Source organism: Etheostoma spectabile, chromosome 13 (assembly GCF_008692095.1).
Source record: "Etheostoma spectabile isolate EspeVRDwgs_2016 chromosome 13, UIUC_Espe_1.0, whole genome shotgun sequence".
Classification (NCBI taxonomy): Eukaryota; Metazoa; Chordata; class Actinopteri; order Perciformes; family Percidae; genus Etheostoma; species Etheostoma spectabile.
The window spans coordinates 18836145-18846859 of record NC_045745.1 but is presented as its reverse complement, the minus strand read 5'-3'; the positions used below and the strand labels follow the sequence as shown (position 1 = coordinate 18846859).

Sequence of the window (10715 nt, the reverse complement as noted above, 5' to 3'; positions counted from 1 at the left end):
CCCCGCAAGGGGAAATTACAATTTACACTCAGTTGTTATTACACACATTACACACAGGCCTGAATTACACACACATGCTCAGTACCTACACATGCACTAATGGAGAGATGTCAGAGTGAGGGGGCTGCCCATGGAAAGGCGCCCCGAGCAGTTGGGGGGTTTGGTGCCTTGCTCAAGAGGACCTTGGCAGTACCCAGGAGGTGAACTGGCACCTACCCAGCTACTAGTCCACCATCATACTTTGGTCCGCATATGGATTGAGTTTAAATAAACAATAGATAAATGTGTTAATTACTGTAAATAAATGAGAGTGGTATCCATTTTAATTTGCATGTAACTTTGCAAACAACCACATTTCTCAAAATGTCTAATTAGTCATTTAAGGGGGGGAAAAAAATCACATTTTGGGAACTAAATGATGCATTGAGGGGGGTGTATTTGTCTTCCTCCTCCTTTGTCTCTTTTGTGTCTCTGTCCTTGTTTGTTCAGCCTCACAGTGGAATGCTGTCCAGTTTGTTTGTCAGCGATAACAAATGCTTATTAAAAGAATGCACTGGGAAAAAGAGAAGGATTTGAAGTTGTTGGCAAGTGGCAGATAAAACCCCAGGAGGACAGTGAGAGACACCAGACAGCACTTCTTGTACTTTACAAAGTAAAAAAAAAAACAACTCTGGGAATTCTCAACAAGTAAGATCTTTGTCAGACACTAATTGCATGGTAACTAGGTCTAGCATCGTTACAAAGACTGTGTTAAGTGGTGTGGGTAAGTTGATGCTCTACACTGCAGACGACAAACGGGAGGGAACAGAATGGTCTGAACACTGCAGCCACAGTTCTGTCACAATGCTGGGAAATGAAGAGCTTTGCTGCTGATAATCACTGACTCTGAGGCAGGGAAACATAGCCCTCCAGCTGGGAAGCGACATCTCCACCCTTCAGGGACACAAAGTAGTTTTATTCGCTTCATGCACCCAAATGTTAAATTGATCATGATTTACAGAGAGCTTTGTTGATCATGTCAAGAACTCGTGTGATTACTCTACTGGGGGTTCAATTTAGTGGCTCCATATCTCACTTTTCAACCTGAACTCGGAACTTCTGAAGGAATACCAGCAGCACACCAAAACAGAAGTTTGGTTAAAGCCAGGTTCATGTGGATATTTTTCTTTACCAGAGTATGGCTGGAAAGCCTAATTTTAGTTGTGTCGTTCATTTTACTTTATAAATACATGATGACATATTTACACTGGATTTTGTCCAATATTTGAGTAAGAGGAGAAGACAAGTTAAATCCAATTCAACTCAACATCAGCAGATGTTAAAGTGCTCATATTAGCTTTTTGGCTTTTTCCCTTTCCTTTATTGTGTTATATATCTTTTTGTGCATGTTATAGGTTTACAAAGTGAAAAAGCGCAAAGGCCACCCCAATGGAACTTACCATCTCCAACAGAAAACAGTGTTCACACACTGCTCCAAACAGCTGTATATTAGTGCAGCCTTTACTTCCGTGACGGACCTGCGTCACTTTGTAACACGTTATAATGCTCACCTAGCTGCTAGCAGGGCACGACCTCATACTTTGCTTCTGACTGGCTAGTAGTCCTTACTTAGCAACTGCGCATGCGCGACTCCCAACAAAAAATGGAGCAGAAGTGTGATGCCTCACTCTGTAGGTAAAACAGAGCTCAACACACAGGGTGAAAAGAGGAGCTGCAGCAATGTGGAGTACAACAAAAATATCGTGTTTTTTGAAAATTAAAACATGTAAACCTATTTTGATATGACCTCTAAATACAATTATGAACCTGAAAATTAGCATATGACTTTAATAAAAGTCATAGATAGCTTAAATTCCCCTTTAAAGGGATAGTTTGACATTTTGAAAAAGACCCTTATTTGCTTTATGGCCAAGAATGAGATGTCTGTAGGATAAATGTAAAGCTACAGCCAGTAGTTGCTTAGCTTAGCTTAGCATAACAACTGGAAACAAGGGGAAATACCTAGGCTGGTTCTTTCCAAATGGCTTTTCATTCCCTTAACCTAAACTATGGGCTGTACGATTTAGGCTGCACTCCTACTAGCCCTGAGCTAAATGCCATTTGGAACATGTAACTCATTCCATTGTTGTAGCCCCATTTTACACTGGCAACTTTTTAGCCGCCTCCATGGGCAAGTTGTTCAACGGTAAGCTGATTGGATTTCGGTTATCGGATTGGATCAGATCTTGAAAATGGGTTGTTCAAAAGGGAAAGAAGGAATCTGAAATCAGATTACATTATCACGAAATCCAATCCTAGTTTTAATCTGGATCAAACCTTCAGTTTGTGTTATTCACAACTTGTCAGTAGGATTTGGATAACTTTGACCTCAACGGGGGGGGGGATTTTACGGTGGATTCCAGGAAGAAAATGTAGTAAAACTTTAAAATTGGTCAAATAATACATTTGTAACATTTAGTATATATAATTTTATTTATATTTTGCACTTGACTTGTGTAACCGTTGTAACAGTAGATAAAGTAGACATAGGCTACCAATCAAGCTATTCAGTACAGTAAAGTAAAAATAAAATAAAAATGATCTTGTCTCCATGAAACAATCCCCCAAACAGATTTCAATAGCAAACAAAACTATATTCTATTTTTTTGTCATTCATCACCGTATATTGATTTCAAAGAAACAATCATCAGAGATGAGCCTGTCAAAAATAATTTCTGGTCTCTCCTCCTCAGATGAAGAAGAACACTGGACTTTTGGCCTTTTCTTTTTAAAGACGTTTTCAAAATATCCATAATGTATCTGCTAATGTAGGTTTGTTTTTTATTTGTTGTGGCTCATAAAAGCGCCATAAAAGAAATTATGAATGGAAGTGGATGTTTATGTTTAAGTTTTGTCTCAAAATAACAAACACTTGAAGTGACCCCATGTTGGCTTTTCTACCAAAGCTGGTATCCCACATTGTGACATATTGTCCCATTTCGAGCACTGGTAATCTGGATTTGGTAATCTTGAAAACTGTGTCTCTGGATTGGGGGGATCCAGTCCAATGTTGCTTTGAAAAAAGCAACATAAAAGTAAGACGGATAACCTGATCCTGAATAGCAAAAAAATGGGATTTCTAGACCCGGATCATTTTGATCCAGATTAAATGGCCCTGTATGATCAGAGGTAAAACTGTAAGGTAGGGCGTAGAGCATAGTTCAGGCAAAAAGCGCAGCGCAGGTACAAGACTTCTTCAAGACTTCTAGCTACCTCCTTTTTTGCACCAGCGTCAACTAGATCTAAGTTAGATAGCTAGCTAGATAGCTAGCTAGATAGATAGATAGATAGATAGATAGATAGATAGATAGATAGATAGATAGATAGATAGATAGATAGATAGATATTTATTGATCCCAAGAAAAATGGGAAATTACGGTGTTACAGCAGCAAAATCAGTCACACAGCACAGAATAAAAATATATATGAAATACTAGGAAAAATATACGTACATACAACGTACATGAAATAATAATAATAGGAATAAAATGAAAGAAAAAATATTTGAATATATATAGGATGGGAAAACTAAATGTGCAACTGCTTAAATAATATGCTAAAATGCTAAAAGTTGAAATAATTTGAACTTTTAAGCGGTGCGCCACGCAAAGTTTACCTCTTCCTCCGAGTTGTCTCCTATGCTTTCCCCATAGAAAACAATAGACAGCCAGCCAAAGGAAGATGAACCTCTTCACTCATGTGTGGGCAGCTTTACACTGCTCCGGAGCAAGGCCAGCAAGCCTTGGGCTAAAGTCGGGTTAGCCCACTTGGAATGTGGCAGAATTGTGCCAGTGTGAACGCTTTCTTAGCCCCAGGCTCACACAGCGTAAAAAGCACTTTAAAGGCAATGAAATCCAACCCGGTCTCACGCCAGTTTGTGAAATGGTCAGGTTATTTTGATTTATTGATTAGTGTACGGGTCACGTCAATGTCGTTCATTTTGTGTAAAGATCACGATTTTCGAACGTGACCAACGCCACAAGTGGGACGGTGACAACAACTCGCGCCAGGACACGATCCGCGGTCTCTGGGGGACACCGACAACGGGGAAATGGAACGCCATACGCCGGCGATAACAATGGGACTATTGAACTGTAAATGGAGTTATATAAATTGGACTTTTTGGACAGATTTTTAAATCAACACTCATCAACGGACCAATCTCAAACAATCACCTCTACTTTTAGCACTTAAGGTTACCATTTACCACTCTGGGTCTTTTGTCTGAGCTCATGGTGGCCATTCTCCTCACAGCAGCAGCAGCTTAACCCTGGGGTTTGGAGATGAAACATCATCTCGACATGCCTGAGCCTAATCTAGTGGGACAGGGACATCATGAAACACAAGAGAAATAGAGGGAGACAAGTTGCGGCGAGGGCATTATGTCAGTGCAATGTGTCATTTTGTGCAATACGTACAACGTTCTTAAAAACTGCCACTGAAAGAAGGAGTTAATGAGCTTATAGGTACCTGTCTAATGTATATGAGAGCATGTTTTGTGTCGCATAAGAGTATGTGTTGAGAGATGCTTATTTTCTGGGGACAATAAAGTATTGTATATCTTATCTTCACAAGAAGAATGTTTCTTACCGCAAGATGCGTGCCGTTTTCTAACATTGATTTTCTTTACCCATGATTCCTTTGTCTCCCAAAATGGCTGCACCTAAACATGTCATCTTGACATATTCAAAACTTTACTTTTCTTCTTCTCTTGTCAACCAGCACCAGGATGCAAGACAGACAGGAAACAGGCCAGCATTGATACAAACTTTCAGCCACCCATATGCAGACGCACACTCATTCCTAGTCAGCCTCTGATAAGGCTGACTCACAGCTGTCTCAACAAGCCAGAAGATGGATCCAAGCCACATTCCAGAGATGTTTTTGTACCTATGGGGACTGTTATACTTCATGGAGCACCTGCACACCTCTTTATTAATGACACACCCTATGCCTTTTCAAGTAAAATACAGTCCAATGTAATCCAGTGACGTTTTCTTTCAGAGATTTTCATTGGGATTTTTGTTTCTTCTAAATGCTTTGCAGTGTTAAATAATGAATCTGTAATAAAGCGAAGTGATACAGAGGCAAGTCCTCTTGACCCTCCTCCGAGGTATAAACATTATTTATTTTGTTGCTTGTAGAGGTTTGATTCACCCATATGTCAGCATATCCTTAATTGTTAGTTTGGGCATGTTTGCCTTGGGAAATCGAGACGATGACCTCTTTATTACGCAAGTTCATCTCAGTTAGTCAGAGGTGAAAACACACAAGTCCAGGCTGGATCTCTCTGCTACTTCAGCAGCAGAATTTAGTTATCATAAAGTGATGCCCTTGTTAGCAATGATTTAGTTAGATCAAAAGTGAATTAGGGAATTGTGATTAACAATACAAAACATACAATTTTCCACACGAACGCACTCCCCCCTCCCCCTTCCTTATGACCATTCACCCAAACCAAAATAAAGAAATGATGACAAAATAACAACAATATTCAAAACCATTCAGCAAAATAGACAATAAACCATAAACAAAATAAACATTTACAGTAAAAATGACAACACCATAATACACGTCTCTCCCCGGCACAAAGCATGCATCCTTGTCCAAAACTCCTGGACTTCATCAGTCCGTCCCCTGTCTTACATTTCCAACAATGTGGTGAATTTTTCAGACCAATTCTAAACAATCTGGAGCGAGTCCATATTTAAGCGTTGCAAAATCTTGAACTGAATGAGGCGCAACCTCACATCCGTGATATAGTTTTAACATTCCTACAGATTCTGTCCCACTCCTCATCCCCCAGTGTAATAGGGAAGACATATATGAAGAGATCTGACATTTAAAAAACGAGTTATGAATGCACATTGGGAAAAGCAGCAGTGTACAGTCTGACTCATTGAGTGCAGTTAATTTAAAATCATAGTAACTGGAACTATATAACACAAGTGCGCTTTCTTTTAACTAAAATGTAAATGAAAAACAAAAACTGTCAATTTAAAAACAAACAGATTCATTAATCAGTAATTAAACATATAAACACATTGTTTATGGTTATTCTGGTGATGCCTTTGAGATTCCGTAGACAGTGAGTAATCAGACGACTCACAGCACCCACTGGAATATTCTCTGATTTATGTTTTATTTACACCGGTAAATTTGACCTTTGAATTCAACTCATAGGGCTACGGGTAACATCCAAAATTAAAACCCTACCCTCAAAATCAAACAATTATGCTGATGAGAGCATATTTTCATTCATTTCATCTTTCACATTTTATGTCACCTGACAAATAAAATTTAAATAAAACAAATAAGGAATGGCTTGTTTTGTCACTGTTGAGGACGGCCTGAATATCAGATGAATGCCAGTCACACTCTCTAATGATTGACAACACAATTCCTCATAGATATAAGACAAGGAAGTGTTTAAAGTTTAGGGGCTGCACAATTTATCGCAATTTCATCAAAATTGCAATATGAACTAGTGCAATATCTACATTGCATATATATTTCAAATCCTTTTCAGAGTGCGTGTGGCGGCGCTTTAAATAGCTGCGGCCCTGAGGCTCTATCTAAACTGCATTTCGTTGCATTGTACCTGTACATGTGTAATGACAATAAAGTTGAATCTAATCGGAATCTAATCTAATATTTTTTAAAGGCAAAGTATTTGTCAAATCATTCTAAAATTAAATACCGTGGCTGCAGACACATCCCAGCCTACAAATCTTATCCCACAGACTAAAGAAAACATCTTAGTTTGGTACAGATCCTCGCAAAAAAAAAATCACACTTCAATCATTTTTTAAACATTTTTCAATGAAAACGAGAATAATTATACTAAAATGATCATTCCCTCCAATATCGTGAATCTTATCACAATTAGTTATTTTCCTAACATCGCGCAGCCCTGTTAAAGTTTACATAAAAGCGTCTGATACGATTCTGTGTCTGAAGCTGCTGTCTTCTGGTTCCTGGCCCGGGTCATTGCTCAGGGAGTAAAGTCCTGGCCTCTGCTTGTGCTTCTTCTTGGGGCCCGTCACGTGGGGCTGGAAGAGACGGCTTATTGAATGCAAGCCCTTGGAGAGATCCGGGAAAAGCTCCAGCTCTTCTTTCTCATGCAGGACCCTGTCTTGAGGCTCCCGGGCTTTGGGTTCACCCAACATCTCTCTCACGGTCTCAGAAATGCCTTTGCGCACATAGTGATAGGCCTTCTTCCCGTAGTTGTCCCTGATGCTAGGATTGGCCCCGTGCTCCCCCACCAGCATGGCCATGATGTACTCCTGGTCGTGCAAGGCAGCAATGTGCAAAGGAGTGTATCCGCCGTGTGTTTTTGCATTAATGTCAATGTCAACTCCTCCTTGCCTCGATAGGTCGATAATCTTCACAAGCATTTCACTGTTTCCACACTTGGCTGCCCAGTGCAGAGCGGTGAACCCTGACATGAAGTCTCTTTTCTCGGCCAGCTGGTTGTCTTTCAGCAGCATGCCGTAAACTTGGCTCCAGTGGCCGGCTGCACACTTGACCAGCCATTGATGCTCTGACGGCTCCAAGGGAACCAAGTAGGAGGCCTTTGTCTCTTTGGGTTCCACTGACGCCTTAGTGCTCTTCACTGACCGTCTCAGCTGGGGTGAGCTGGTGCCCGTCTCCACTGTAGGGGGCCTTTTCTTATTCCTAGACGAGTCCAGTTTGGGGCTTTCAGAAGGGTTTTCTGGGTCCACCTTCAGTTTGTGGCTCTCTACCCTGGTTGTGGTGGGTGGCATCCTCAGAGGCAAGCCATATGGTTTGCTCTGGATTCTGGCCGGCTCATTTACTGCAGCCCTTCTTGAACAGTTATCTCCAGTGGTGCCCTGCCTTTGGATCTCAAAATTCAGTGTTCTTTTAACCCGAACATCCGAATATTTGCTGCTTTGCCACGCCAGCTGCATTGGAGAAAGTAATTCTGTAGGATTTTCACCACTTTCACTTGCCTGTTCTTGATCTGTATCAGACACAGCTGATATCTCCCCTCCTGCATTATTAGAGCTTCCAGCCTTCTCACTCCGCACAGGTGGGCGCTGCTGCTCACCTGTCAGCGGGATCTCTTCAATTTCAGTCTTTTCCACAGCGCTCTCCGCAGTCTGGACACCGTCCAACAAATGCTGGTGCACTTTATTGACGACAACGTAACGGACTCCGTCGATTACTTTGACAACGGCGACACTGTTGACAATAGTCTTAAAAAGCTCCCTGTTCCGTGTTCTCTCTGCGGGATCTTCGCAGTCTATTACAGCTTTGAACTTCTCCACCAAGTCGGATTTCTTCACTTTGCCCCCCTCCGCTGTCAGCCAAAACAACACGGACTCTTGCGTCAAAACCATTATTAAAACTGTAGGCTTGACGCGGATTGAAGTTAAAACGCCCAGGAGCCGCGATACCTGTTCCTGCTCCACCTTTGTCCCAGTGACTGTAAAGTAGCTCTCACCTATACACGGTCACTTCTCTCCTCCCCACCTGGAGGAGTATTTTCCGGAGGCAAGCGCAGACGTGGTGGACACAATTAGAATAATATATGCATATATTTTTTTCCTACAGGCAAAGTGGCTGGGAGTTCAAAAATACAACACACGTTAAGTTTGTTTTTCTGTCACAATAAAAGTAAACTTTGGTATATCAGTAAGTAGGCCTTAGGCTGAGGTATTTTTTTTAAAGAAATAGAAATAAACAAATGAGAAAAGTTTTACTGCCTCAGTACTCCAAAGCACCACATAGAAACTAGGACTACACTCATTCCCATTTAGATGGTACAACCAATTTGATGTTATTTGCATTAATTTACATATGAAAACTTATACTTTAAGTTATAAGGCTCATATGAAGAGTTATGGCAAAATCACACACACTGTACGCGCACACCCACACAAATAAATAAGAAAGACGTGTGTGGATCAGATAATATATATAAATATATGGTATGGTCCCAATTTATGTCAGCCTATCTGAGCTGGACAATTTTTAACAACTAACTAAATTTAAGGATGATCAAAAACATGTTAGGCCATCATTACCAGGTTTGTGTTGTGCCTTCAAAGTTTAGTATTGTTCGGTGGGGCTCTAAAAACACGGAGAGGCCACACAAAGTTGATAAATGTTTAATGTAAACGGGATGCCAGGATAGATAGATAGATAGATAGATTGATAGATATTTACTGATCCTAAAAAAATGGGAAATTACGGTGTTACAGCAGCACACGTACATTAGTCACACAACACAGAGTATAAACACAAATGAGATACTAGGAAAAAATATACATACATACAGTATACATGAAATAATAATAATAATTAAAATAAAATATAAGAACAAATATTTAAATATATACAGGATGGGAAAACAAAATGTGCAAGTGCTTAAATAATATGCTAAATGTATGCTAAAATATAAATGAACCAATTGTGAAGGCTGTAAGGTTGTACACAGTAGCCTACAAGTCCCCAGGGCGCGTGCACGGTAGGCTACAATGCACACTGGTTTTATAATTGGAGTTATAGTATTGGAACAATAGCAGATAGCTTGCTCTGATTGGCTAATACGCGTAAAGTCAGCCTGTGACCTCACTAATTAATTAACATATTAATGCCCTAACTTAAGAAACGACACACACATAGTTGACTACACTTATGTAAAGTTTAGCTGTTATATTATCTCCACCGCTGACACGCACAGGTTATTTGTGCTCTTCCCCTGTCGCTCTGCGGAGCTACTCGCTCCTGTCCTGGCTTGCATGTGTGCAGCATGACATTCCTGACTGAATGGAACTTCCCGAGAAGTGGCCATATTGAAACGTATCTGTCCCGCCCAAAGATGTAACCTAAACGTCAAGATAGTTCACTTCCTACTTTAACGTACGTATAAACGTTGACCTTTGCACTACCCGGAACACTCCAAGGCAACATAAAACTACAAATTAAAATATATATACATACATCAACATTTATTTGGCAAACACTCTTTAAAATAAATGCAAATTTAAGTTAATTTAATTTAATGTTTGTATCCGCATTCATACGCCTGCGCAATACTGGAGTACATTCCAAACCGTTGTTATCTCTGTTTATCGGCTTATTTTTCTACTAACCCGTGCTACATAATAACGATAAATCAGGCAAGCTCTTTTACACTTGTATCGACTCTCATCCAAAACCTAAACGAAGAAAATAAACTATTTTGCCTGAATGGGTGAAACAGAAGCGAAGTAGCAGTGAGTGCTCTTGTCGCCTTCCTGCCCAGTTACCAGCTCCTTCTCCGCCTTGTGCCTCCTCTCTTCCTATCTCTGTCAGCTCGGCTCAGGCAGCCTCAGTAGTTTAGCAGGCTAGTACACAGAGACGAGGGCTGCTCCCTTTCGCCTCTGCTCAGTAGTCTGCCCAGCACACCATACATTCCGCACTATGGCTGCCACGGACGTTGACGTATTTTCGGTAAGTAAAACCCACGGGGTTTCTTGTTATTTTCTGCCCGTTGCAACCGAACACATTGCAAGTGCAGCCACGGAATACTTGTTGTGATTAGCAAAAGTGTGAGTTAACGCTAGCTGCTGGAAAGCTAAGCCTCCCCCGCTTTTGAAGACTGTAATGTGGGCTCAGCCGAGATTGTGGAAGTGATTTTTTGGGATGACTGGGTGACCGGGGTTTCT

General features: G+C 40.8%; 2 protein-coding genes across 4 annotated transcripts in view; one reads left to right on the top strand and one right to left on the bottom strand.

Moving 5' to 3' along the window:
* Positions 1–5322: 5322 nt before the first annotated feature.
* sowahaa (sosondowah ankyrin repeat domain family member Aa) lies at positions 5323–8583 on the bottom strand. 2 transcript variants are annotated; one of them, XM_032533350.1, is made up of 2 exons: positions 6966–8583; positions 5323–6478 (listed from the first exon to the last, which is right to left on the bottom strand). In XM_032533350.1, the coding sequence occupies exons 1-2, from the start codon at positions 8400–8402 to the stop codon at positions 6476–6478; spliced, it is 1440 nt and encodes a 479-aa protein (XP_032389241.1). In that variant the 5' UTR covers positions 8403–8583; the 3' UTR covers positions 5323–6475. The 2 variants fall into 2 exon arrangements, with proteins under 2 accessions (XP_032389241.1, XP_032389240.1); XM_032533349.1 differs by having other exon boundaries at positions 5323–8583.
* A 1649-nt stretch (positions 8584–10232) lies between these two features.
* The window catches only part of septin8a (septin 8a), a 39195-nt gene continuing 38712 nt past the window's right edge, over positions 10233–10715 (top strand). For both annotated transcript variants that reach the window (XM_032533283.1, XM_032533284.1), the window contains exon 1: positions 10233–10500. In XM_032533283.1, coding sequence (XP_032389174.1) covers positions 10471–10500 — 30 coding nt within the window. In that variant the 5' untranslated portion in view covers positions 10233–10470. The remainder of the gene's footprint in view (positions 10501–10715) is intronic.